At 44.8% G+C, this 27,393-nt stretch overlaps 3 protein-coding genes across 8 annotated transcripts; 2 read left to right on the top strand and 1 right to left on the bottom strand.

Annotated features, from left to right (window-relative positions):
* Positions 1–1,306: 1,306 nt before the first annotated feature.
* Positions 1,307–9,569, bottom strand: LOC124479890. Of its 4 annotated transcripts, none has more exons than XM_047038831.1 (6): positions 9,488–9,569; positions 8,486–8,684; positions 7,828–7,931; positions 4,894–7,725; positions 4,440–4,648; positions 1,307–4,352 (listed from the first exon to the last, which is right to left on the bottom strand). In XM_047038831.1, exons 2-6 carry the CDS (start codon positions 8,661–8,663, stop codon positions 4,247–4,249), a joined length of 3,429 nt encoding a protein of 1,142 aa, XP_046894787.1. In that variant the 5' UTR covers positions 8,664–8,684; positions 9,488–9,569; the 3' UTR covers positions 1,307–4,246. The 4 variants fall into 4 exon arrangements, with proteins under 4 accessions (XP_046894787.1, XP_046894786.1, XP_046894785.1 ...); XM_047038830.1 differs by having other exon boundaries at positions 9,423–9,559; XM_047038829.1 differs by lacking the exon at positions 9,488–9,569 and adding an exon at positions 9,224–9,415.
* An 85-nt stretch (positions 9,570–9,654) lies between these two features.
* phb (prohibitin) lies at positions 9,655–12,834 on the top strand. Its single transcript, XM_047038862.1, has 7 exons — positions 9,655–9,750; positions 10,324–10,429; positions 10,552–10,713; positions 10,900–11,042; positions 11,357–11,473; positions 11,569–11,664; positions 11,780–12,834. The coding sequence occupies exons 2-7, from the start codon at positions 10,345–10,347 to the stop codon at positions 11,990–11,992; spliced, it is 816 nt and encodes a 271-aa protein (XP_046894818.1). The 5' UTR covers positions 9,655–9,750; positions 10,324–10,344; the 3' UTR covers positions 11,993–12,834.
* A 609-nt stretch (positions 12,835–13,443) lies between these two features.
* znf652 (zinc finger protein 652) lies at positions 13,444–27,105 on the top strand. Of its 3 annotated transcripts, none has more exons than XM_047038845.1 (6): positions 13,444–13,745; positions 17,668–19,197; positions 19,686–19,833; positions 20,492–20,607; positions 21,665–21,809; positions 23,095–27,105. In XM_047038845.1, the coding sequence occupies exons 2-6, from the start codon at positions 18,166–18,168 to the stop codon at positions 23,703–23,705; spliced, it is 2,052 nt and encodes a 683-aa protein (XP_046894801.1). In that variant the 5' UTR covers positions 13,444–13,745; positions 17,668–18,165; the 3' UTR covers positions 23,706–27,105. The 3 variants fall into 3 exon arrangements, with proteins under 3 accessions (XP_046894801.1, XP_046894802.1, XP_046894803.1); XM_047038846.1 differs by lacking the exon at positions 13,444–13,745 and adding an exon at positions 14,670–16,675; XM_047038847.1 differs by lacking the exon at positions 13,444–13,745 and adding an exon at positions 16,686–17,202.
* The last annotated feature ends 288 nt before the right edge of the window (positions 27,106–27,393 follow it).

Here is a 27,393-nt window from a genome sequence, read left to right as displayed (position 1 = left end):
GCATTCAGAGTAGATCAGGGAACGGGACCCCCTTATTTTCTATCAGCGGATCATCTGGACATGAGATCCTACTTTAGATATGTGTTTCTCTCTGAGGCGATTAATCAGTTGCTGTTTTTTTCCACAAAGCATCTAAGACCGCTATCAACAGTTGGCTGCTTTAAATGGGTCCACTGCTGCCCCCTAATGGCCACAATGTGTACAACACTGGCTCTCCAAGATAGCTTAAGGGCATCCCTGTGTACAATGTTGATTTAACATGACAGTCAGGGCCAGATTGGACATGACCTAGACGCAAACCGCTAACGCACCACACATCACTGTATAATTTAGGGAGCACTCCACACATTCCAATCGTGTTTACCAACCTGTCTGTCTGTCCCTCTGGAAGTTCGGGTGACGACTTAGTGACATTGTAAAGAAGTTGTTGTGTTGGCATGAGTGGCCTTCCTCATGTCTCTTGTGTGGTGTGTTGTTGTGTGTGAAGACACGTGTGTGTGTGTCCTTAGGTCGTTTGTCAGGTTTTTTAAAAGCACCTCCTCTTCCCACAATGCCCTGCACTCCTGTCCTTCTTCAAAGCTTTCCTGCTCTCCCCGTTCTCCTCTAGCTCTCCCCGTTCTCCTCTAGCTTTCCTCTAGCTCTCTCTCCCCCCTCTGATAAAAGGCCTATGTTTTGAGGACAATTGGTATTGGTATTTTGCACTCTGCTTGCTGATCTTAATGCACTTACAGCACATGGCAGTCCCACTCTGGTTGCACGGCCTTTTAAAACAGCACAGGTTTTGCTACCATACCCATTTAAAAGACCACACTGTATCTGGTCAAACACTGCAAGTACAGGTATCAAACATATGCTCCAACTCTCTGATTCTCTCTCTGTCCCCCTCTCTCTCACACACACACACACACTTACAAACAATAGAAAACACTTCCGTTGATTTAGCCTCTGTACTGGGCAGACCACCTGGGTGACAGCTCAGATCCAAACCGTCCCCTGTTGACTGTGAGACCCGGAGCGGCTTTAGGTGAGGCAGGCTGGAGTGAGACTGCCACGGTGGTGTGGGGGGGTGACTGTTCTGTCAGGCTCTGGTTTGTGTTCTGTTCTAATCTGTTGGGCTCTCTTTGTGAATCTGTGGATGGTGCTTCTGTACTGAGTGCCATGTGAGAAAACAAATGCTTCAGTAAAGGATGTTTTACTTCATATGTTTTTGTTTTTTTCTCAAGGGTTTAAAGTTCAAAGCTCATGTGTGGGGACCTCCTAAACTACATTCATTTGAATTACAATAAGTCTTTCTGTTGGTCCTGACCATTATGTGCCAAACACCTCTGTCAATGCCTTTACTACAATGGTGCGTAACAAATATGAAAAGGAAAAAAAAAACACGAAAGAAAGCTTTTTCTGGATACTTTTCCTCTGACCTTGTAAGAGAAAAACAAAATCACTGAAAATTGATACTGTGTGTATGATTTCCATCCCAAATGCGTGTGGGTGCTGGTAGAATATTGCTGCAGTGCATTAAAAGAGACACAGAAGTCGTTTCTGATTGGTTGGGGTCTTGCTGTCGAGTGTTCACTGTGCCTCGGTCCTAACACATACCAGATTACCTCGCCCTGAAGCTCCTCCCTCCCAATCCATGTCCTCCTTACTGTGAGTTGAGGCAGGTAATGCTACTCAAACAGCAACAAACTGGTTCCTTGTCATCTGTGTTTACAACCATTCTGAGTCTATTGCCACAGTAAAAACGACAAGGACAAAGGTGCAGGAAAGAATGATCTACTTCTGCAACTTCCGCCAAAAACAACATAGAAGTTAAAAATTACTTATTTGTACAATGCTGGGTGAATTTTGTAATCGTCTGCACTGACCACCGAGTTCCAAATGAGTTGTTTCTTTAAGCCTGATTCCAAACGTGTTGCTGATGAGGGGGCAGGTGCTTTTACACAGCTGTGCACGAATGTAATCAGCACGGCCCAGCTGCATTCAAACACTCCCCCAGCTCAGTGGCTGATCTCAGCTCAGGCAGAGACGGTCCCAGATGCGATATTTCCGCTCTCGAGCTGATCTGAGTCCCAGGCCTGTTTAAAACATTCCACCTTTCCTGTGTTGCCCCTTAAGAGACTCTTGGATACAGAACATGGTTGTTGTCAATCGTTAGTCCGCCAAAACTCCACCCTCCATTTCCGTACGCACTCATACAGAACCACTCATTACATCAACGTCTGGAATGACACTGCATGCAGTGAATAGCACGTGGCCAACATAGCACGTGGCCAACATAGCACGTGGCCAACATAGCACGTGGCCAACATATTGCGTGTCATTTGATTCATTGTTATTTCCCCTTTAATTGTATTATTTATAAATAAAACGTCTCCAAGATGACCTCACACTACATGTACACTGTCCTTACAGCTGGGTTTTGGGTGCAACTGTAGGTCTAAAAGTATAGCGAATCTGTTGGACTGTCCTTACAGCTGGGTTTTGGGTGCAACTGTAGGTCTAAAAGTATAGCGAATCTGTTGGATGAGTCCAATCCCTCTCCTTTCTCTATCGCCTCGTGGCGTTACCAGGTTGGTGAATCTATGTCGTAGCTGTGTGTATCTGGAAAGACTATTGCTGAGAGACAGAAATTCTTATGCAAGAGATAGACTTCACTAATCCAGAGACCCTCCATTGAAAAACATTCCATTAGCCACATGGTGTCTAGCCTCTTGGAAGAAAGAAATCAATCATTTCAGTGTCATACATTGCATTGCTTTTCAGTCCAGGATTTGTAAATGATACAATCAGAAGCCAAATCCCAGAGCAGTTCAGAGTTTAATGGCAACGAGCACAGTATTTTCCCAGCTGTCTTAAGGGGGTTTACAGCCCACCACTGTTCAGCTGCGAACCATATTGTTTTGTTTCTCACAGGCCAATCAAATCAGCAGTTTACCTTTGATCAGGAATTATAAATGTTTCTTTATTAGTTAGTTTTCCATGTGCTCATTCAGTATCATGAGTCCCTCTGCAGCATGGTTTGCTGTATAGTGTTTTTAGTTAGAAAGATGGACTTCTCTAGACAGAGAACTGTTTACCACAGCCAGAGCCACACATCTCATTCACACACACGTACAAACACACATATATTACCCTCAACTAACCCCGTCTGGCTGTAGACAGTTATTCATTAACAATCACTTAAAACTATTGCAGTGCAGCAACTTTACCCTGATGTCACAGAGATGCTGAGCCAGTGTGTAAAGCATTTGGCCGGGCTTGTCGTGGGCAGCACCCTAGAATCCATGTGTAGATAAGTGGCAGAGAAAAAACAAAAAAAACAAAGGCATACTCACACATGTAGTTCACTACTTCATTGGAGAGTTAACCACTTGTGGATTTTATCAGTGCATTCAACCAAGTCAAGGTGCCAACAGCAGCCAGATCACCGTCGCTTAACCACCCCCTCTTTCCAAACTCAACACCTGCTTCAGTCTCACACCAGGACACACTAATCTCCAGGACCGCTTCACAACTGCAGGTTCACTCTATCAACCCGTCCTCATAGGCACCTGCTGGTGCAGTTTAGGATCCACAGGGGATTTTCTACAAGGCATCCTACAGGTTTGACCTGTAAACTGGTCGTTTTCCTTCGATTTCATCGTACACCGTGTTGCTTTCCAGTAGCAGATACTCTTGTCACCCCTTGTCACTCCTTTGTTTTTTAAACCCTTCAAATCGATGCTGCTTCTGTGCTGACTCTGGGTTGACTGTGTGATGCCATGTTGTCCACATGGACTCTAGAGCTTGTAACGCTTCAGTGTGTAATGTTACCATATGCCTTACATGTTTTCCAGGACTAATAAAAAATAAAAAAAAAGCATAACAAAACAAAATCGGAGTGGTTTCTTTATTTTGTATAATCTGTGTTGATTAACACTGGAAACGCCTGCAGTGGCGTGCCAGGGTATGTGTTGTGCAGTTGTACATGGGTGCCAGTGGAATGATGGTTCTGGGAGCACAAGATCGTTAATCAAATCTGATAAAGAAATCTATAATAGCTGCCAGGACAAATAACGGTGAACTAGGAGACAATTAGTTTCTATCCTATTAGACATGAACAAACACAGTAACCATGAGCCATTTGGCATTACAGTATAAAAAAATCTTGTTTAAGAATGTATTGCATTATATTGCAATATATACAAATTAAAATGTTTACATTGACAAGAAACAGACGTTAAAATTGTAAAATCAATTACCCACATCATATTTGATTTGTATTTTGAGACTTGGCTGGCACCTGCTCGATCCCAACAGCAGCCAGCGCCTCAGATAGACGAGTCAAATAGTTGGAATCTGGATATCCGTTCCTGAAAGAACCAAAATGATCACCGTTACAAACCAGAATCCTTCAGCAGAATTCTTACTATCTTCCCTGATGACGCGAGCTCCCTCACCCAGACTTGCCCCCCTGCAGGCTGGTCTTGTGGGGGATGCAGTCCCAGGTGACCCTGGGCCCTGTCTTGGTGCTTGTCACAGTGAAGGTGAGGCCCAGCTTGAATGCCCTCTCTAGCCGGGGCAGCAGACTGTGGGTGCGTTCACACAGGGGCAGGAAGGCCTCAAACAGCCCCCCTCGGAACGTCGAGCCAGGGGACGGGTGATCCTCCTATCAGAGATGACAACGATATGTGGCATGCTATCAGACAGAGTGCAACACATGTTACGCTGACTTTACAACGCTCAACAATTCCATTAGCGAGGGAAATAAACACAACTCATTCATTGGAAAAAAAAAGGTCGGATTTAATTGTCCAGATGATCCTTTCATTTTCGCATGCTGTTGTTCACTGACATTTAAGGAGAAGAGGTGATTCATTTTAGCTGACAAAAAAAACAATAAAAGACGCTCACCCCCTGAATGCCATCGGGTATGTAGTAGCTGATCTTCATTGTGGAGTGCCTGTTGTGGCCGGGCAGGGACAGGGACATCTCAGAGCAGCTCATTTTGCCCTGGATCCCACGTGGCGTCTCCTTTACTTTAGGACAAACCCTGCAGTGGATGTGGACGTTGGCCAGGCACTCTGGACACAGGGTCGACCTGCACTCTGTCATTTTCAATGAGGCTCCACTTTTACCACACACACACATCCCCCCCTGAGCCCCAGGCAGACTGGACCTTCTTGAACTGTGTTGTGTAATAGATCCTCCTGATCCCTCTTGATTCTCCGTTCTGGACAATCTTTCTTTCGTCTGGGGCAATTGAGATGGAAGGTTGTGGTCTTTTGGTGGAGTTTCTATGCCTTGACTGGTTTGTGTAGACACTGAATCAGATGCTGTCCCACTACCCATCACTGGTGCCTGTCCTCTATCCTTCCCTCTTACTGAATGGCTGGTCAATGTGTCAGTCTGGTTCCCATCCGTATCCACTGTCTCTCTCCTCTTCACTTTCTCTCTTGTAACAGGGTCCTTCCTGGTGGATAGGCTGCTGACCACTCCATTCTTGGGCTCTGTCTCAGTCTTCCTCTGTGTCTTTGTAGAATCTTTTCTCTTAAAGTTTTTCTCCAGACTGCCGCCAGTTGCCTCCCCTCTCTCTACTCTATCGTAGTCTGTCTTCAGCTGAAGGGTATTATTCTGAGATGGTGTGGGGTTTGGATCTCCATTCATCTGAAGAGGCGTCGGCTGGTTCACGCTGGAGGTAGAGGCTGCACAGAGGTCCACTGTCTCCTGCCCCGGGCCTTGCACTCCAGAGAACACCTCTCTCAGAGCTGCACTCACCTGAGAGCACAGCAGTCTGGGGCCAATCAGAAAGACACTCTCCTTCAGCACCTGGATAGACACCTTCTTGAAGCGTCCCCGGATCTCGGCACAGCATTCATTCAATGTCTCATCATGGGGGTTGGATACGCCCAGTTCGGCCAGACGCAGCTCTTGCACGGAGAAGTCTGTGGTAACCATGGCAACCAGCTTTCGTAGCTCCAACTCGCAAGATTTTACTATGGATGATTCCGCACCCTTCAATGTAACAGTGACGTCGCAACTCTTTTCTAATTGGTTATCTGCCATCTGCAAGTCAGAGGTTATGTCATCAAGGCGAATGGCATAGACCTCTTTGATGTACCGCCACATCACTGTGGAAACAGGCACCTGTGCGGTGTAAACACCTCTCCTATCCCTCCCCGTGCGGTTACTGAAGCTGTTGGACCTGGCCATGGACTTACCGGTTTCCTCTGCAGTCTTGCTCTGCCCTGTGTCCGGGTCCTTGGGCCTGGACCGTCCAGAGAAACTACTGGCTCTCCTCAGACTAGAACCAGATCCAGGGGTTGGGAATGTGGCGATCTCTGCCAGGTTGCTCTGAGTTGTGGCGAGGGGGGCTACATCACTCCCTTGACGTGTGCCGATTGACAACAAACTCGAAGCAGATTTCCTTTCCCTAGTGGAATAATTAAACAAGGGACTGCCATTCTTAAATGAGAGATCCTCTTCAATGTTTTGCGCTCCTGCGCTTGAGAATCCTTCGCCCCCTAAACTTGGTTTCTCTATGCTAGACAGATGCTCGTGAGTCTGCATAGGCCTAAGGCCTGGTCGTGTACTAAGACCTGAGGACCCTGCAGCCACCGTCCCCCCTGGCTTGGCCCCCAGCCCACCCAGCCCAGCCACCCCCAAGTCCTTAAACCTGGCTGCTAGTTTATACCCTCTGGCACCTTCTGCTTTCCTCTCAACCTCATAAGACTTCAGCATCTTATCTACCCTGGGGTCCAGAAATCCTGATGAGGTGAGAACATGATATGGTTTCGCCTCCTTCCCTGGTTTTGAGGAATAAGAGGTGGGTGGAGGAGATCTCAGCAAGCTGGCGACATCATCCGTTGCATACTCTTGCTCTCTCTGGCCCAAGAGGAGGATCTGCTTGGCCTCCGACACGTCACTGCCGCTTCCTACTATGAAGATGTTTCTGTCATCCTCACTGAGGAGGAGTTTCGGCAGGCTGACCTGAAGGGCCTCAATGGTCGTCTGCAGACCACCCCTGGGGGGTAGAATACTCTTGGGCAGCTGAGCTCTTCGAAGCCTGGCCTCGTTCTCCTGGTAGAGCTGGCTCAGGTCTCCGCGAGCCCCCCTAAGACGCTCCAGCTCCCCGCCCGGCTTCCCCGTCCCGGTACCGTTCTGCAAGAACAGGGTGGTCAACCCCTGAGCTGACACGTCCACCGCCTCCACCCCGTAACTGCTGAGGATGTGCCGGTACTCCTCCCCACAGTGCCTCTGCAGATAAAGGAACAGGTCTGCATCCATAATGAGGGAGAAGTCTTCGTCCACCATGGTTTGAGGTTCAGGCTGCAGACCCACAGCGCCGTCCTCGGTCTGGCCCACAGCCTCCCAACCATAAACTCCAGATCCTAATTCCTCATACGAGCCCAGGCCTTGAGCCCCTGCGGACAGAGGCTGCTCCGCCCTGGTCTGTGTCGTGTCCCTGGTTTGAGAGGTCCGGCCTGTGTGAGGAGAAGCATGCCCTTCCTCGGCACCATTCGAGGCAGCGGAGCTGGTGTCTGTGGTCCCTCGGTCCCCGGAGAGGCCCAGTAGTTGGGCTACTGCAGCCTGGATCTCGGAGTAACGGCCCGTCAGGGTGCACAGCTCTTCTGGTGGGTTGTGGCTGATGTGGACGTCAGGGTGGCTAGTGAGCATGTGCGTCACCGCCATCTTTCCCTTGGGAAGCTGGCCGTAGTCTACGGTAACGGACATGTTTAGGATGACCTGTGGAAGGAGAACCGAAAAAATGTGTGTGAATAAAATGGTAGTTTGAAATAAACAGAACATTTTATAGTACAGTCATTTTTTTTATATCATTTGGTGTACCTTAGCCGGGTCAATATCATTGCGATGCTCTCTTAGTTTTAGTTCATACTTTTTCTTGTCCACCTTCAAAATGTGTCGGCCATATTGAAGCACACTCTGGGCCACTGTGTGAGGTCACCGGGGAAATCAATCTTAGTCTGAGAAACAGCTGGACTAAGCACTATGAACACCTGTTCTCATCCATTGAAATGTAAACCATCCCTCCAGCCTTCACAGTAAATGAATGGTGACAGACAATAAAGCACAATACCTTACATTTCATATTTTGCAAATGTGCACAAATAAAAAATGTATGGTTGGATGTCATCAAAAAGCGGGTCAGTTGGAAATATTATGGTAATTCTCATTTCTGATGCCATGACAAATGTAATTCACAGCTGTTGTGAATGTCAATACAATATAGTAAACTGTATTCTAAAAACTAATTTTGAAGTTAATGTTTAGCTCAGTGGTACGGCATTTTACTGCAGATCAAGGAGATTGCAGGTTCAAACGTCACTTTGGATAAAAGCGTGTTAAATTAACACATCACATTACACCTGCATTCACACTGTAAATACCCAGCATTCTACTCCATCCCCACCCCATGCAGACCAGCACCAGCCCTACACCTTCCATGCACACTTTCTATGCATTCACATGCAAACCCCCTGCTGACCTTTACTGTCCTCGAAAGTGATAAGGGCACAGCCAGGTGTGACAACGGTGACAGATTCGATTTCCCCTCCCCCATTGCTGGTCCTCAGGAAGTGGATGAATAACTTGTCGATCAGCCGGTCATCCTCAATGTTGGTGGGCAGGCGACTCACTCTCACTGTCCTGCCCTGCTCTGCCATCTGGTGGGTGCAACTGTGTCACTGCAATACAGGATTATGGGAGACGTTACAACACCCCTCATATTTTTGAATATTCCCCCCTCTGCTGGACGTTGCTACGAAAATACATCAACATGGCTTCTTAACTTCAACAGTTTGGGTGAGGTCAATGCAATAAGACATCATTAGTTACTGTAAGACGCAGTGATTAATTTATTTCATAAACGAAACGCTGATACAAGTGTATTTCTGTGTTCCTTTTACTGAATTGGAGTGGTGGCATGCACAAAACTAGGTCTCAAAATTGCTAGTACAGACTTACTTCAAGTTGTTTATAATTATTATTCAGATAGCAAAATACATTTCCTATATGTATTCCATATGCTGCTACTTTCTGTTGAACAAAATCAGTTAGCGTGACATGCGGATCTACGAGGAAGTCAAGTTTTTCAACAAATCTGGCAGTGCAGTGTCGATTTAATTTAAACTGTAGAGAAACCATGCTGTTTATTTATCTAGCAAAGGCCAGATATTTAGTCGAAACATTAAGCAACCATCTATCTTTTCATGCCAGTAATTACCTTCCACGCGTCTTTCATATGTTTCGTCTCGCACAACAGACACACACTTCTGAGATCAAAACATGGATGAAAAGTGAAACTAAACCAACTGTGGATTCTGATGACTGTGTAGTTCTTGATTTCCACCGACAGATGGCAATTCTTGCGTTCAATCCCTACTAAATGTAATCTTCTGCAAGACTCTAAATTGCAATGCTACCTTTTTAAGAAGATCCAATTGTCCCTTAATTGCAAATCATGGGGTTCTTTAAGTGTGTCCCATACCATGTACAACCAGAAGTATCTTCAAGTGTACCGCTCATACAGCTCCACACCTCAAGATGGGCTTCAATAAACAAAATGCTTGTAGACATTCTTTACAAATGAAGCCAATGAATTGCCTCAAAACACATAACCCATTATAATGTCTGTCCAATCAGAAAGAGGGTTGTTGCAAAAGCTGCGCATGCTCTTTTAAGCCAAATGTTCATGTGTTCTTCTTACGTTGTCTCCGGTGGAGGTCATAGACAGAACTGACAAAACCTTAGGTGAGTCCAGACAAACTCATCAAGAGCATTTCTTGTATATGTGCATGTGTTTTTAAAGGTGTAATTCTCTTTATCATTAGGATTTTAAAAAAAATGCCAGTGACTGTTTTGGGGGGCCATGATAAAACATGAGAATGCTGCTTGAGTAATTCCAACATGGGCACGAACGCAAATTCATTTCGCTGCCGGGATTATTACTTGCTACGCATTGCGTTGAGATGAAGAAATGTTAGCAAGCTATTTAGCTACCATACATACATAGAAAACTACTGATTTGCTGACTCGAAATGTTTATTGAAAGCGAAATAATTTTGAAGACAAGCTAATATAGTGCTGCTATGTTTAGTTAATGTCACTTTAGCTCTAAAGCTAACGTTATCTAGCTCTCAGACCTTGGCACTGCAGCTCACCTTAAATAAGCCAAGGCCAAATGCATCACGTCCACATGGAATCAAAAACAACATGACCAACAAGTATATCATTTTGTGGTTACCCGTGCGTGTTCATATTTTTGTGTCCCGTATGTTAAATGGCATATATTTACGATTACTTTCATTTGCATTGATTGGTTAGGGTCATTGTGTTGCTGTCATCATGGCGAAACTGTTCGAGTCCATCGGGAAGTTGGGGCTGGCTCTGGCCGTTGGTGGAGGTGTTGTGAACTCTGCCCTCTTTAATGGTGAGTAGTGATCCATCTCATTGTGTCCTTGGGCTAGAAGTCAGATTTGTGTGTGTATATAATGCTCTGGTTCAGGACTTTTTATGTAGCTAATTGTTACAATTCTTAATATTTTGTTGCAGTTGATGCAGGACATCGAGCAGTCATCTTCGACAGATTCCGGGGAGTTCAAGAGGCAGTGGTTGGAGAAGGCACCCACTTCCTTATTCCTTGGGTTCAGAAACCAATCATTTTTGATTGTCGTTCCCGTCCACGTAACGTACCTGTCATCACAGGCAGCAAAGGTACATCACTATATGATCTGATTCTATACAGTAGTGCCTCTAATACTGTCTTTGCTCCTCACAGGCATTTTACCCAAAGTCTGTCCCATTATTGGCTTCAAAATGGAAATCTCTACAGCGTTTTGTCTGTGTTTTCTTTGTTCCAATGCATATTTTATGTTTTACTTTTTTCTATTCTTACCACAGATCTCCAGAATGTAAACATCACATTGCGTATCCTCTTCCGGCCGGTTGCTGGCCAGCTCCCACGCATCTTCACCAGCATCGGAGAGGACTACGACGAGAGGGTGCTTCCTTCTATTACCACAGAAGTCCTGAAGTCTGTGGTGGTGAGTATTAGAGAAAGTAGGATGCAATCTAGTAGGATGCAATCTTAAGTCAATGGGTGCCTTGTACTGCTGTGTAATATCCGTATGTCTGCATGTTTTCATATGGCTGAGCGGTTAGGGAGTCGGACTATTAATCAGAAGGTTGCCGGTTCGATTTCTGTCCGTCAAAAATGACATTATGTCCTTGGGCAAGGCACTTCACCCTACGTGCCTCAGGGAGAATGTCCCTGTACTTACTGTAATTCGCTCTGGATAAGAGCGTCTGCTAAATGACTCAAATCAAAAAAATGTGTGTTGCTCTTTTCTCCTCGCAGGCACGGTTTGATGCAGGTGAACTCATTACCCAGCGAGAGCTTGTGTCCCGGCAGGTCAGTGAGGACCTGACGGAAAGAGCCTCTACTTTCGGCCTCATATTAGATGACGTTTCACTGGTATGACCCTTTTGTTAAACCCCTCTCTATCAACAACCAGTTTGGATTCATGTTTGTTGTTTCTAATGAAAGACAACAAAATGTTTGTCCCACAGACACACTTGACGTTTGGGAAGGAGTTTACAGAGGCTGTTGAAATGAAGCAGGTGGCCCAGCAGGAGGCTGAGAGAGCCAGGTTTGTGGTGGAAAAGGTAAGCGTCTCTAGCATCAGTGAGCTCTATCGAGATCCCGTTTTTGACAATCCATTCATAATTTCACCCCCTATGACATCAACTAACCAGCCCCTTTCTCATCGCTGGTCTTCAGGCAGAGCAACAGAAGCAGGCTGCCATCATCTCAGCCGAAGGCGATTCTCAGGCTGCTCTGCTCATTGCCAACTCCCTGCAGGAGGCCGGAGATGGTTTGGTAGAGCTGCGCAAGCTCGAGGCAGCGGAAGACATCGCCTTCCAGCTGTCACGCTCCCGCAATGTGACCTACCTGCCCACAGGCCAGGGCACTCTCCTCCAGCTGCCCCAGTGATACTCACAACCCCCCCCCTAACTACCCCCTCTCTGTGACCCGCAACTACATTAGTCACGGGAGGGGCGTGGATGCAGGAGACGGCAGCGAAGGCTTTCCACTTTCGTTCTCAGTGTCTTCTCATTCCCTCTCCTAGTAATGACTAGATGTTATGGTGGCTTGGAGGGGGAATGAGAAGGGATCCATGATATGGATATTCTGAGGAGTGTGTGAAGGAGGTAATGGCTTGATATATGGTAAACTTACACATTTACGTTCTGTCAAAATTACATAATTGTGGATGCAGTCAAATTCTCTGGATTTGTCTTTACAATGTATTTGCAAATTCTGAGCAGTATGTGATTGAAAGATATAGGGAGGAAATGTTGAGGAGTATGGAATTATATAAAAGATGGGACTTTACCGCACTAATGTTACCACAAATAGTCTAATAGGTGGGAAACAAGCAGTTCAAATCAACTGCATCTACATGTGTTGAGTATATTATTTATCTTAAGTACATGTCTTTCTTCTTTATTTTTTTGACTGTTGTGCTGAGATGGCCTGTTCAATTCTACTGCTCAAGCTGGTTTTCCTGAAATCCCAACCATTTGGTAGCACTTGAGCCCAGTGCTGCCCATCCTGTACAGGATTAAAGGTTGAATCAAGTAATGTCTCAGAAAGCCCACTCCTATACAGCCCTTTGTCCAGTGGAATGAATTGTGCCTGTCAGAAGTGGGGTGAGATTAGTTAACCTGCCATGTTTTATAGTTTGTTGCTGTCTTTTTGTCAGGAGAAATTCCAAGACCTCGTATTCCACGCAAAATGTCTCAATAAATTTGATTTGTCTCATTTCTAAAGCACATCTGTAACTTGTTCTCTGACCGTAAATATGTTAGACAATGAAGCAATACCCTTTTTGTACAAAGTATTTTATTTCCTTGGCATAACAATGGCTTTGCACACTTAGTATGCGGGGACGTACTCAGTAAGGTAAGCTTGGTTGCCCGATGACTCCCGTCTGTTCTTTTCTGAACAGTTTAATATTCTATTGAAGTTTATCTTTAATGCTTCATGCAAGGTCTGACCAGTTACATGTACCCAATACTTGTAGAATGGGGAACTTTAAAACGGCAAAAGGTGTATGCCTGGTTTACTGTTAATACATAAAGTATAAATAATAGACAATGAGTTGGAGCAAGGGACCAAAGTAACTATAGTACATAATGGTTTAATCATGATTACATTGTTATAGTTAGATTTAAAAAGTTATAATTAAAATGACCTACTTGGAAGCTTGACTTATTATCGTAGCCTACGTTAATAATGGAGAGTAACTTCTACCTTGTTTCATCTTACGGCAGATGACGGGTTCTTAATATTTTTCCTCCCATTATAAAATAGGGACTAGTACGAGCACGCGCATCGTGCCCTGTCTGGTTTGGAGGGGAGACAAAAAAATCGCTTCACGCCGTGCGCCTACCCACCCAGACAGCAGCCTGCCGTGATGAGCGCGGGACAACAGTGCGCGCGAGACCTTGGTTGGCCAGGCCACGTAGCGATGGATGCAGTATTGAATCTCCTGCAAGCGTGCAAAACATGAAAGCAAAACGTACAAAATAATGCAAACACTTTTAAAAGTGAAACTACGCAACCGTGCATGCCATAGCGGGAAGTAATAACAAGCCGGTTCTTTTTGAACGTCTGCAGGACTCTGGAATCCCTGCAACTCTGATTGTACGGAACGAAAAAGAAGAGGGCGCTCTTGCTGAGGGTAAGTAGCTAAGGAGTGCAAGACCTTGTTACAAGTTATTTTCATAAAAAATATATTTTCAAAAGTGACAGTCCTTACAAAAGCAAGAAAAAGTAACAAAGTGCATTGAAAATACGTTTCCACTAATTCAACGACGCCTTGGTAGCGTCAAACGGGGATGTTTATCGCGTATGAAAGCTGTCTTCATTCGAGTTTTGCTAGCTGGCTAGGTTGAACAATGTTGGGTTTTTGTTCGGAAAATGTTTATTTCATTGTATCTTATAAAGTATACAGTTAAACCATTACACCAACCTAAATTAAAATTATTTACCCTGACCCCTGATATGCATGTAGTTGCTACAGACGCAAACGTTATTGCAGATCTCGTGTTGTAAAATTAGAGCTAACGTTAGCCAACTAGCTCGGTCAAACAATTGGCTAGCTAGCGTGCAGAAATCTGGGCGGTTTTGAGTTAAAAAGTGATAGTCGGTTGCTATTAGCGCTTGCTAACCCATGTGTGTTGCTGTGTGGCAAGACAACGTTAGCAACCTGGTTCATGTCAGAATTGTGCTGGAAGTTGACTAGATCAATAGCGCCGTTTTCGTCTGGATTGCTGACATAACGCGCAGTTAGCTAGCTACTACGTCTCTTGCTTGGATAGCTAATGGGTTAGCTTGCTAGAAGTTCGACTGCCCGTTGCACGGCCTGTGGCAGTGGTGGCCAACCAATGTTTCCTTTTTGTTTAACCCTTTCTTTGCTTATATTTTTCAAGTTGAATGCAGATAGCCTTGCAACTGGTCAACTAATATTTAGCTTTTTTTACAGTCTTGCATTTGGAATACCATTTCACTACAATAATTTCGGAAACGAGTGTTATTTCTCCGCACCAGCTAACTTCAGCATTAAACACTACCTATGGTGAGCCGCTAACCTAGCCAGCTGTTCACATATTAGGCCAAAAAATGATTGCACGCAGAGCTTGCTCCTGAGCTTGATAGCTAACGTTAGCTGGCTAGTCAGTGGGAAGGGGCGAAGGAATGCAGCCTGTGTCAGCGGTGAATTAGGCCCATCAGCAACCTTGCCAACTCTTCTTTCTTGCGAAACATGAAGTCAGCTTTATTTTGGCACAATTTTGTCCAGTCAATGTGTACACAGTTGGTTGCTTTAAGTTAAGTATCAGCTAACTTTAAGTATTTAGGCGGTTAAAGCGAATATTAGACATTAAAACAAATGTAGGGTCACTGTAATGTCCCTTCTTGGCACAGCAGTGCTTTCCAAATACCATCGTTTATCTTAGTTTGTTTGTTTTTGGGCAGCGTTTTGAACTTGGAACATGTTCTAAAGAAAGGTTTGAAGCACATTGGCGGTGTGCAAATGTCCAGATACACATGTGGAAATTGTAAACTTATTCTAGTCTTAATTTGAAAGACTCATTGTGATTTGTACCAATACTGCATTTTATAAATTTCTGTGCATCCTTTTCCTATGAATATTGAGGTATGAGAGAGAATTTGATTTTTTTGGGTTCAGGACAAATAGAGCAGAGGTGGAAAGAGGTTTAGGTCTTAAGCATGTTAATCAGCAAGCAGTGCACTGCTTCTGTGATGTCAGTAACCCTATAATGCTGGGTCTAAATACCTACAAGGGCATGATGGTTTCCTGCTGTGTGCCAACCAGTGAGCACTTAAGGTCTTATGAGTTTGCTGTCAGGAATGTGAACACTCACACTTTTCGCTCCAAAGCTGTGAAAGGGAAAGCTCATTAAAGTTCAGACAGAAAGGGAGGGTGGATTTGAATGCTACAGATGAATTCAAGGAACAACACGAGGTTGGCGGGTCCTTACCTGGAACACTAGGCTCATAATCACGTGACAATGTCTACAACTCCATAACTATGACCAGACTATCCTCTTTCTGGCTGTCAGTCTCTTACCATCCTGCTAGTTAGCTTAGTTTAGCCTTAAATCCAAACAAGGCTTCTTGTGGCGCTAAAAACCAAATTGGTGAGGCCTGGCTGGTGGTTAGCTCAGTGAGGCATGAAAGAAACTGTTGTGGAGAAGGTAATGACTTGACCAAAGTGTGTTGTTGATCAATAGTACGCTAAGGCATAAGTTATGCCTTTTGAACATGCCCAAATAAAAATACAAGTATTTTACAAATATTTTTACACTGAATTTGACCTCGAGATCTGACGCGGCAATCGTGCAAATACTACTGATAGTGTAGGGTCTGCTGTCTTCCTGCTTCCCACATCAAAGAGTTGTGCTGTTTCAGGGTGAATGAAATTCTGAAGTGACTCATTGTCTAAGCTGAGCGAGTGCAAGTATTTTTATTAAACGGGGCATGCCTAATCTCAACTGATGCGTGTGCACGCCTGTGTGTATGAGAGATACCGACTCATCCTACAAACTCTTTGAAGAACATGTCACTTAGTTTTCTCCGCCCTACATTCCCCTCACCGTTGCATTCTAACCAGTCTTTGGCAGAGCTACTGTTTTTGTCGCTGTTTGTCATGGACACATTATCCAGTATCCTCTAGATACTTAAGGATCAGATTTGTTTGTTGCTCTCTTGAGTGCGGTGACACCCCGCCACCAACACTTCTGCACACATGCGGGCTTAATGCTCTCAGTCAGAGCTGTCCAATTCTACGAAAGGATCATAGTAAGCAGGCACAGGAAGAGAGCTAGTGGTTCTGAGGTTCTCACTGTTGCTTTGTCAATGTCAAAGTTCAGTCATTTTAAAATAGGTGTAGTCTTGAGCAAAGGACTGCTTACATTTGTGTTGTCTGTTAGCTAGATCAGAGGTGAGGAGAGCATGCAGAGAGGACGAAGAGTTCGAGTGGTTCCAGGTTACCTTCAACTATATAACATTCGTTGTCATTTTAATGTTTTCAGGTGTGCTCTATTCTTACAAGGAGACAGTCTTGATACCTCCTGAGACAAAGTGGAGGTATGTGACGGTTGAGAAGAGGATGTTTATTGTTTGTGAGAGAGGAAATGTTTTTCTTGCCTCTAGATCTCGTTGCAAGTTCAGAACCCAAGCCCCAGTGTTGAGACAGCATCTATGTCCTATACACGGCCATGTCATCTACAATCACGGTTGCAGATGAACAATTTTCTAAAATATTGTATAAATCCATCGTAGGCTCACCTTTCAAGTTGGTGGGTTGATGCATAATGGTTAGCGTTATGCATGTTTAAACAGAGCACACAAATGCACATACAAACTAATGCACATGCATAGTTTCCTGTGGTTGTTTGCAGTCTGTCCTGGTGCAGTGGTTCAGCTGAGCTCTGCATCTGTCACCAGAGCTCAGTTATTTAGGGTGTAGGGAGATATGAGCACAAATCAAACTGTAATTTGAGCTTGATTTCAATCTAAGGATGAGTAAGTTTGTAACTGGGGTGAAATATACTAGGTATACTATAAGCATCATTTTTAAAGGTCGAGAGGATTTTCATGTGGATACAATTTCAGTAAGTATGATCAAACCTCATTACTAGTGATTATTAAACCTATGCTGGTAATGGTAAATCTACAGAATTCAATGTGTCGTGGTGGTAATATATTGAGGGCCAGTTGAATAAATTCAAGTGATGATATTAAATTGTCAGATATTTTAATAATAGTATGTTATAGTAAAGGGATGAGATCGGTTTTATGGTTTGATATTGAGATGGTTAATTGTGATTGGTACTGTAAGGTGCTACAAGGTGTGAGGTTCCGTAATAAACTCTGCTCTGAAGCGTGTGGTTTTGATGCTCTCTCACTGCACTGAAACTGTTGTGGTAAAGTGTAGAGTCTCGGTTTACAACATCAACCTTAGTTGTAGTTTCAGTTCAGAAACACCCATTCTCTTCAAACTAGACTGGCTCACTATCCGGGGAATTTAATACCCGTCTTTTTCTCTCTCTCACTCTTGTTTGTGTCTCGTTTAACAGGGCGCAGACTACAGATGACTAAAGGAATCAGAAATAGGAGCTTTGATTCTGGCGTAAAGCTACTTGTAACCACTTTCTAGGTTTGAAGACTGAAGACTGAAGCTGTTATTGGGGAGCCTGTCCCTGAGAGGAGAACTAAAACAACATTGAGCTGTTGTTGGCTGAGCCACTGAGACTAAATATCAAGTTTAATTGAAGCCTATGGAACGAAATGGCTACAGATTTCCTCTCACTCTGCTTTCCTTCCCTTGCCTGAAGAACATGGATGCCCTCTTTGAGTCAGGGTAAACCCTTTACACTCTTACCCCCCCCTCCCCCCTTTCTCTTTAGAAGCGGAAGGAGGGGCGGGGGATAAGCACGGTTCCCCCTACCCCTCCTTAAAACACGGAAAGGAAATTTCGTGAAATTGATCACCTTTTTCTCCTGGAGATTAACTCGTAGCTCCACCCACTTTTAAACCAGTACCCCCACACCAACCCGGCTCCATTCCCGCCCTACATGAAATCCTGCCAGAGCCTCAAGGAAGACGCAGCTGTCCCTAGACCTGGCGGGATGTCCCAGGAGGAGGGACGCAGGACGCAGGTGTCTCAGGCCTACTTCCACTCCTCCACCTCAGATCTGAACCTATCTAGCAAGCTGTACAAGCGGGAGGGCGGCGGTAAACCTTATTCCGTGCTAGTGGACAACAAGCTGGCTGCCAAGATCCCTATGGGGGACCAGGTCCTTGGTCAGCTGCCCCCTCAGCATGTGATGGCCCAGCAGCAGCAGCAGTACTACAGAGAAGGGGCAGCTGGGCAGGAGGGAGGTCCGCAGGGGACCCGGGCAGGCAACAGAGGCCCCTCCGAGGACTCTGACGAGGATGAGGAAGAAGACGAGGACGAAGAGGGCGTGGATGGTGAGGAGGGGGCTTTCAAGCGTGAGCAGATCATTGTCGAGGTCAATCTGAACAATCAGACACTCCATGTGTCGAAGGGGGACAACAAATCAACTCCGCCGGTCGATGCCTCAGAGAGACATGATAGCGAGGAGGAGGATGACGAGGAGGAAGAAAGTATGGATGAAGAGGATGAGGAGGAAGAAGAGGATGAAGAAGAAGAAGAAATAGAAAGTCGAAGAACGAGAGCCAAGAGAGCGTGTCGCGGGGCTGGCAGCGCCACGCCTCCAAGTCAGCCGCGAAGGAAGAGCCTGCGAACGGCAATGAACAGCGTCCCGTCCGGGATGACCACCAGGGGGCGACGGAAGCGGGCTGAGCCCCCGAAGAGGAGGCGCAGGTCTGCCAGGGAGGCCAAAGCAGCTCCGTCATCTGCCACGGCCGGCTCGGCCGCCGGAGGAGTCAAAGGAGACGGGGAGGAGAGGGAGTCGCTGGCGTGTGAGAAGTGTCCTCGCGTGTTCAACACACGCTGGTACCTGGAGAAGCACATGAACGTAACACACAGACGCATGCAGATCTGTGACAAGTGTGGCAAGAAGTTTGTCCTGGAGAGTGAACTGGCCTTGCACCAACAGACTGACTGTGAGAAGAACATCCAGGTGCTTTAGTTTTTTTATATTCTCATTCATAAATGCATCGTCCTGAATGATTTCTATGTAGCTGACACCTATGTATCTGTAACGAGTAAGAGGAGCCAGAGTAGTTTGCATTGTTTACATTCATTATCTCAATAATGGCTTATGGAGAAGGTTCACCCTGTTCTATGAGGGGTTCTAAACCCCATAAACGTGCACACTTGGGTAGGTATTTTTAAGTCATGTTCTAGACAGCAGAGGGAGCCAAAACATGAAAAAGCAGCAGATGCTGGTTCTCTTACTGAGTTCTGATAAAGCACCATCTGCACCTGCTGCCCCAGACTCAGTCTAGTGTCCAGACTTACAGCCCAATCACAGCATGTCAAAGCTGTCAGAAGGCGTTTGTAGCTTTTGAAAACAGATACGAGCATGACCCTGTATGTCACTATCAGTGAGGAGCAATATGTAAAAGACATGGACTTGTTCCTAAGTGTTTTTTTTTGTTTCTACAGTGTGTCTCTTGCAACAAGTCCTTCAAAAAATTGTGGTCTCTTCACGAGCACATAAAGATTGTGCATGGCTACGCTGAGAAGAAGTTTGCCTGTGAGATTTGTGAGAAAAAATTCTACACCATGGCTCATGTCCGCAAGCACATGGTCGGTATGTGAATTCTAGTTTGATGGTTCCAGCTCTACCTGATGATTGACTTTGTGTTGCATACAGTACCACTCAACACCTGGTTGGATCTTCCCAACTATGTTACTCAATCATTTTAAAGCTGCTCTGGATTTCTTAAGTATTTAGGGCCATAAGAAAGTTAAATTTGTTGCTATTTTCATGGATTCTATATCATATTCTATGGAAATATGTATTTTTTTTTACCATAATTAGTTTCTTTTTTGTATAAATAGTAGTTTGAGTATTGACCATATTCAATTGAACCTTTTGGGAGGCTTTTTACATTTGGGATGATATTGGGATACATTTTTGTTTTGCTTCATCAAGCAACAGTTTGAAACATTTCAAATGAGTAATTGTCTGTGATACATTCACATGCAGATTCACTCAGACACAGCCCTACTTTGATGCGCACATTGCCTAACAAGTGAAATCCACTGACAGAAAGCCGAATTATTCATATTACTGTTTAACATATGACAAGTAACACTTCTCTTTGCCATGTCGGATTTCAGTTTTATATAATATTCTGTGCTTCTGTCTTGATTTATCATACATGACTTGACGAAGACTGATTTTTGTTGTTGCAAATGATTCTATTTTCTCCTTTCTCTGTCTCATGCTCGCTATCTCTCTGTAGCCCACACAAAGGACATGCCATTTACCTGTGAAACGTGTGGGAAGTCGTTTAAGCGCAGCATGTCACTGAAGGTGCACTCACTCCAACACTCTGGAGAGAAGCCCTTCCGCTGTGAGGTGAGACGCACGCAAACTCTGCCCACACGCGCACACCAGAACATGTAATTAAATCTGCGTTTGAGGTCTGAAAATCTACATTAACATTTAGTAGACGCTCTTATCCAGAGCGACTTACAGTAAATACAGGGACATTCTCCCCGAGGCAAGTAGGGTGAAGTGCCTTGCCCAAGGACACAACGTCATTTGACACAGCGGGGAATCGATCTGGCAACCTTCGGATTACTAGTCTTAGATTACAGCCATCTGACTCTCTAGACTGCTTTTTGAAAAAAGGATTGATTATTATCAAAGTATTCCCTTTGTATTTAACTTGTTGTATTGAGCTCATCCACACAAAAATTCCCTAACATGTTGAATGTCTAAGGCAGAGAACTAGGACAATTGGACCTGTTAGTTTGACCTCAGGTTTCGACTGCTTTAAAATAGTTTGTGAAATTGGCCCTGGGGCTCAGTTTCCTGTTTGTCTATGTGGCAAACCTACTATCCAACTTGCAATGATTTCATATTGTCTGAGCAAATAATGGATGTTGAAAATCTTTACCGTGTCAACATTTGCAGAGCATGAATATTTCATGTTTTGCTAAAAAGGGCACTGGGATACATTCTTTCAAAACATGACATTATTTGTTCATTTGGTTTTAAATGATTTCCATGTTATTTTTTTTCTCCTGTGAAACTTGGTCTTCCTCACCAGTATTTACTGTGGTGGATACTCCTACGCCCAGCCTCCCTGTGACCGACTACGTCATGAATAGAGGGTGGGCTCGCCACTACACCCGCTCTTGTTGGGTGGGGTGGCGCTGAGTGATGATTTAGCTGCTTTAACCTGTAATTACATGCTTATTTAAGACTTGCAGTAGTCCTGAGGGCACAGTTTCCATCTTGGGAAGTTAGGATATAGTGGATTGTGACTCCACAATAGTACGGTCAGAAACAAATGCTGCAGTGTGTGTGTGTGTGTGTATACTGTACGTATAAACCTTTTACACTCTTAACCCTTTACACTCCCCCCCCCCCCCCCCCCCCCCCCCCCCCCCCCCCCATCTCTCTGTAGAACTGTGATGAGAGGTTCCAGTACAAGTACCAGCTGCGTTCCCATATGAGCATCCACATCGGACACAAGCAGTTCATGTGCCAGTGGTGTGGCAAGGACTTCAACATGAAACAGTACTTTGACGAGCACATGAAAACACACACAGGTGAGCCCCCCCCACCATTAATACAATTAGTATGACAGCCTTGCAAGAGTTTACCCATTTACTGTTATAATTTGGGGGCTGAACCAAACTCATCTAATGCTTTTAGGACCTCCAGTAGTTTTACTTCCTTGTCGCCCAAGCTCCATATTTGAGATGTATGTAAAAAAAATAAAAAAGAGATATACACAATTAGTTTGCTGTCTCTTGATGAGGGGTGCAGTGAAGGAGGGAGGTAGCCCAGGCTATGTAATGAGAGGGTGGCATAGCATCAAAAGGCGAGGCTGCCTTTTAATGACTACCCGGACACATGCTAAAATACATCCCTCCAATTTTCTTCCCTTCCACTTTTCTCTCCAAAATTAAACTTAAAGGGCACAGTCTGTCCTTCCTCCAGTCTTGATTTTTTTTTTTTTGTTCATGCTTGCGTAGCGTGGGTGGTTTCTCTCCAGTCTGTTGGATCTGATGGCTCTATTTGTAAGATGTAATTATTCTGCCCTCGCCTTCGCTTCCAGCCTCTGCTGACCAATTTAGACTTGGGTAGGAGACACACCCTGGGATGCTCTGTAATTGGTACACACAAATCCTTTTTCTCTCTTTCTCTCTCAAAGGTTAGAGCTTATGCAAGCCTCCTTGAAACATGCACCACATTCCTCTGATTATTACATTGTGTTGAGGTAAAGGGGAGAGTGAACAGCTTCAGTTGCAATAAGAAATATATATATATATACACACACACACACACACCTCCTGTTTCTGTGATGCGTGGTTTTGATAATTTAATTAACACAATATAAAACGGTGTTAGTGGAGTTTCATAACACATGCATTGCAGGATTATTAAAAGTATTTAGAGAGCTGTTGAGCCTCTAGTCAAGTGTGTGTGGGTGCTTTCAGACACTTTGAATTGCTCCATCTAAGAGAGGTTAATGAGACTAGCACTCCAATAGAGAGATCTGCTGTTCATTTTCACATCTCATCTCCTCTGAATGTGTATGCTGCCTTGGTTTCCTGCTGAGGGGGTGCACTGACAGCAGAAGCCCTCGTACAAGAAAGGAAGTCATTAGCATTTTCAATAAGAGAGAATTGTCGCTCTCCGGGAGAGAGATTATTCAAGTGGAGCTGTTAACTTCCTCTTGTTTTCAATAGATTTTCTCAGCTTGGTGATGTAAGGATTTATAAGGTGATACATCCTTTGCAGAGTGCAAAACCAATACCAACTAATGAACAATTAGGGTATCTGAATTCCCTGATTCAGTAGTGTCTTCTCTCCCATGTTCCCTCTTAGGAGAGAAGCCTTTCATCTGTGAGATCTGCGGGAAGAGCTTCACCAGCCGGCCCAACATGAAGCGCCACCGCCGCACCCACACGGGAGAGAAACCCTACCCCTGCGAGGTGTGCGGCCAACGCTTCCGCTTCTCCAACATGCTTAAGGCCCACAAAGAGAAGTGCTTCCGGGTGACCAGCCCTGTGTCCCTCCAGTCCAGCGGTCTCCCACTGCCTCTCCACCTTACTGCCAACGCCCCTTGCTCCTCTGGGCCTGGCTCCAGCCTGGTCCCACCGGCAGCCACCCCTGCCCCCACCACCTCCTCCTCTCTGAGCCTCAACCCCTCCGGAGGGGCTCTTCCTCCCCGTGGCCCCGTGGGACATACGTTTTCCCACCTCCAATCGCCTCCCTCTCACCATCACCCGCATCACCACGCGGCCCAGCACCATCCCAACGCGACGCAGCACGCTCCCCCGCACCATCACCTGTCTGTGCAGACCGTCTCCCACCTGCCCCCTCCCCCAGCACTCTTTAAGAGCGAGCCCCTCAACCACTGTGGGCACAAGGACAGTAGCTACCTGCGCCACATGGCCCCCTCTGATGAGGCTCCTGGAGGCGCCCAGCACCACTGAACCCTCAACAGGATTATCATTCCACACCTCAGCCTGACTGCGCCTACCTGGTCCTGTTTCAACTTTTACCTGGAATGCATGTGTAAAGGGGCCCCTTTAAAGACTAAAAACAACACCGTAGTGTGTTTAAAAAAAAAAAAGAAAGATGGACCTCTACATTTAAAATGTGTGTGTGTGTGTGTATCCCCAGTCAAACACCAATTTTACAACCTCTTGCTAAAAAATTGTTCTAAGGAAACAATGTTGGTAGACAACCCACAGAAGATTATGTATTTGTAGAAAACCTGCCTTTTCTGGTCGGGTGTATATGTATAATGTGGGTTTCCTCTTTTTCATATGTGATCGTGTACAGTGTATGCTCTTCATTGATGGCTGCTGATGTTGTTCCTCAACAATTAAATCAACCAAGTTAGTGGATCAGAATAGGTCCATTTCATCACCTTTCAGTTCTCATAGTAATTTACTTTTTGTTGTATTTTTCTCCTCACATTTCCAAGGTAGGACTGTGGGCCCTGGTTGTTCAGGTTCTGTCTGACACAGTGCTCCTTCATGTCCCTTACGGCATTCCTCCCAGGATCAACAGCAGTGTAGGGCACAAGCCAAGGTCATAGGTCACTGGGGGGGGGGGCGCGCTATCTTGTTCAAAGCGTTAGCTAAGACCTGGTAAGGGTCTGCTTCAGTCTGAAGGCTAATTGCTGCGCTCCATTACAGGACGATACAGTTGTCTAGTTTCAGTTTACGTTTCTGTGGCTTTCACACAGTACCACATACAATATTACTGCTCTCTGGCTGTTCTTTGACTTTCCCTTTTGATTAGTGCCATCCAGTCCTGCTTCTGGAGATCCACCCTCCTGTAGGTTTTCTACAAACGGTTGTAACTATTAACAATAAACGGTTGTAACAAACATGATTCCGATGGTCACCTAGCTAATTCATAGACTTGGATGTGCTGGATTAGGGCTGGAACGAGAACCTATGGAGCGGTAGCTCTCAAGGAGTAGGGTTGGGCCGCCCTGGGTGAGAGCTTCTTCTCTTGTCAGTGTAAAGGTTCAATAATGACACTGTGATGACTTGGATGCACTTGATGACCCTACCTGGCTCTCCCCCTACCTGGCTCCTCGGTTTCACTCAGTCTCTGTATCTCTCATTGCTGCTGCCGTGATAATACGGGTCACCATGGAAAAGGTCATAAAACACCGTGCAGTATATAGGGGTTTTGCTCCATTATAAAAAATAAAATTGATATACCCAGTTTATATCTTTAGTGTGGTATAAAGTAGGGCGCTTTGTAAGACAAACTTCTTTTCCTTTCTCTCATACAGTTATCCACTTTGGGATGTATCAAAAACTTGGGACAGAGAGATTAGTCAACTTGTTGAATGTTCCCTACATGTTAGATATGGCTAACTGTTCAATCACACCTTTTCAACAATATATTCTGGAAATTTGATATATGGTAAATAATTCTCATCCCTCTGTACTTACTATGTCATAGATAATGGGGTCAGGAGGGGAGGGGGGGGCGACTATATAACCCTAGCAAATCTATGTTTCTTGTATAGGTATATGTATATTTACCCAAATTGTCAAAAGAAATCACATCTGTAAATGTAACTCTTTTTTTAATTTTTTTTGTGTGAATGTCTTGTAAGGTGTTCTGGTAGAGGAGATATGGGTTGTAAGTATTCTTGATGGATTGTTCAGTTGGGTTATTGCTCTCGCCCTAATCCAATCTAGGACTGTTATCAGTTTGAGTGTTAAGGAACAACATTGAGCCTTGTTCTAATGAGTGTGTGTGTGTGTGTGCGCGCTAGCAACCGCGTGTGTGTGTTAGTAAGTCCTCTGGTGCTCTTGTATCAAAAGCTGCTTTTTAAGTGATCTGACCCATTCTTTATACGTATGGGGATTCTAGATATGGATGATTGCAGTAACTTTAGCGTGTCCCACTAACCATCTTGAGTTGAGGGAACTTGGACCTTAAATTGAGTTATTTAAAGGTCCCATGACATGCTGTTTTTCGATGCTTTTATATTGGCCTTAGTTGTCACCTAATACTGTATCTGAAGTCTCTTTCCCGAAATTCAGCATTGGTGCAGAATTACAGCCACTACAAGCAGTCCCACAATGAGCTTCTTTAGGATGTGCCATTTCTGTGCCTGTAGCTTTAAATTAGCTATGAGGAGAGAGGCGGGGCTAACTGCTATGCTTCGGTCGTTTGCAAGCCGTGATGTCTCGGAGAAAAACCAATATCGCGCTTGCACAGTCGTAGCTAATTTTCTCATAGGCGGGCCAAATTCTCTGGGCGGGCAAAGCAGAGAAAGGGGAGGTAACCTTTCCCCTTATGACAACATAAAGGGAAAATTCCAGATCGGCCCATCTGAGCTTTCATTTTCTCAAAGGCGGAGCAGTATACCCAGGGCTTGGTTTACACCTATTGCAATTTCTAGCCACTGGGGGACCATAGGCAGGCTAGGGGAACTCACATTAATGTTAAAAAACCTAATCTAGTGAAATTGTCATGCCATGGGACCTTTATTTAAGGCAGCACAGGCACGGAAAACCCTCCTGTTGAGTCGTATAGAACTCAACGGTGTCCGCTTCATCTGTAGCCCTCTTGTTCACTACTGTGCTTTGAATGTTTCAGTATCAGAGTCTTTCGGTCTTTTTCAATGCCTTTTTTTTTGTTTGTGTATCCTCTGCACTTTACTGCTGTGTTAGTGAGGCGTGGTGAAGGGGGGGACTGACAGTGTGTTGTGGGTGTGTTTTTGGGGCAAGGGGTGCTTGTGATTGGTTTAGTGAGCGGCTGTTTGTGGCAAGGAAAAGGAGGAGAATCGAGGTGGGGATGGGCATGAGACAGACATTTCTTCGTTTTGTTCTTCTTCATCAACTAAAGAAATATACTTTAGCCCTAATATGGACCCCACTGAGCGATGGAATCCTTCTGCTTTGGTTATTTACACTAGCACCTCCCTCTCACTTTAATCAAAGCAATCTTTTATTGGTTGGGTTTGCTCATATCGAGTTATTTGTTGTGTATTGTTTTCTCTTTCAATTTACTGTATGATTCTCCTCCTTTATTCTTTGTTGTATAGAATGCACTTTCTACTAAAATCTTACTCGTTAAGAGAAATAATATTGTATATTCTTTAAAGAAGTTTTAAATAATCAATATACTTTCCCCCTTGTATTTTTAACCACTTAATGTAGCATTGAGTATTTTATTATTGTGAGTGTCTGGTACAAAATTGTGCAGCTTAATAATGTCTTGGGTTGTCCTTTTTGTATGTTTGTTTCTGGAGTTAAAGGAGGAGTGGAATTGTTGGGCCTTTTTTGATAATGTACATTTAACAGACTCTCAGCTAACTTTCAGAAGTAAAAACAAGTAGCCATGATTATCACACATTTGTGTACTGTCATATGTTTGTCATGTTGGGCAGCTCAAGGTGAATCTAGGATCTTTCAGCTGAGGTGTACCCTGCCAAACGGCACCATGACGATGATTCTCCCACGCCCACCAGTCTGCTGTCATACCAGGTGGCTGCATTAACAACAAGGATTTAATTCACAAGGTTCTTGAGTGTTTCTGTGACTCGGCAGGTCTGTTGTCTTGAGTGTTTAGACCTGAAAACACCAGCATAATCTGCTTCAGGGCCTCTTTGTCCTTTCTTTGTTTTGTTTGCTGGCAATC

This window comes from Hypomesus transpacificus, chromosome 17 (assembly GCF_021917145.1).
Source record: "Hypomesus transpacificus isolate Combined female chromosome 17, fHypTra1, whole genome shotgun sequence".
Classification (NCBI taxonomy): Eukaryota; Metazoa; Chordata; class Actinopteri; order Osmeriformes; family Osmeridae; genus Hypomesus; species Hypomesus transpacificus.
Note: the sequence above shows the minus strand (reverse complement) of the source record. Positions and strands in the feature narration are given on the sequence as shown.

What these genes read in the sequence shown, in the direction of transcription:
- LOC124479890 (XM_047038831.1), bottom strand. Translation starts at nt 8,663, where the DNA reads ATGGCAGAGCAGGGCAGGACAGTGAGAGTGAGTCGCCTGCCCACCAAC. An exon ending in TACCCGATGGCATTCAGGGG is followed by an intron (nt 4,649 to 4,893) that starts GTGAGCGTCTTT and finishes CATCTCTGATAG; the next exon opens with GAGGATCACCCGTCCCCTGG. An exon ending in CTGCAGGGGGGCAAGTCTGG is followed by an intron (nt 4,353 to 4,439) that starts GTGAGGGAGCTC and finishes TGGTTCTTTCAG; the next exon opens with GAACGGATATCCAGATTCCA.
- znf652 (XM_047038845.1), top strand. Translation starts at nt 18,166, where the DNA reads ATGAAATCCTGCCAGAGCCTCAAGGAAGACGCAGCTGTCCCTAGACCT. An exon ending in ACTGTGAGAAGAACATCCAG is followed by an intron (nt 19,198 to 19,685) that starts GTGCTTTAGTTT and finishes TTGTTTCTACAG; the next exon opens with TGTGTCTCTTGCAACAAGTC. An exon ending in AGAAGCCCTTCCGCTGTGAG is followed by an intron (nt 20,608 to 21,664) that starts GTGAGACGCACG and finishes ATCTCTCTGTAG; the next exon opens with AACTGTGATGAGAGGTTCCA.
- phb (XM_047038862.1), top strand. Translation starts at nt 10,345, where the DNA reads ATGGCGAAACTGTTCGAGTCCATCGGGAAGTTGGGGCTGGCTCTGGCC. An exon ending in TGTCATCACAGGCAGCAAAG is followed by an intron (nt 10,714 to 10,899) that starts GTACATCACTAT and finishes TTCTTACCACAG; the next exon opens with ATCTCCAGAATGTAAACATC. An exon ending in AAGTCCTGAAGTCTGTGGTG is followed by an intron (nt 11,043 to 11,356) that starts GTGAGTATTAGA and finishes TTCTCCTCGCAG; the next exon opens with GCACGGTTTGATGCAGGTGA.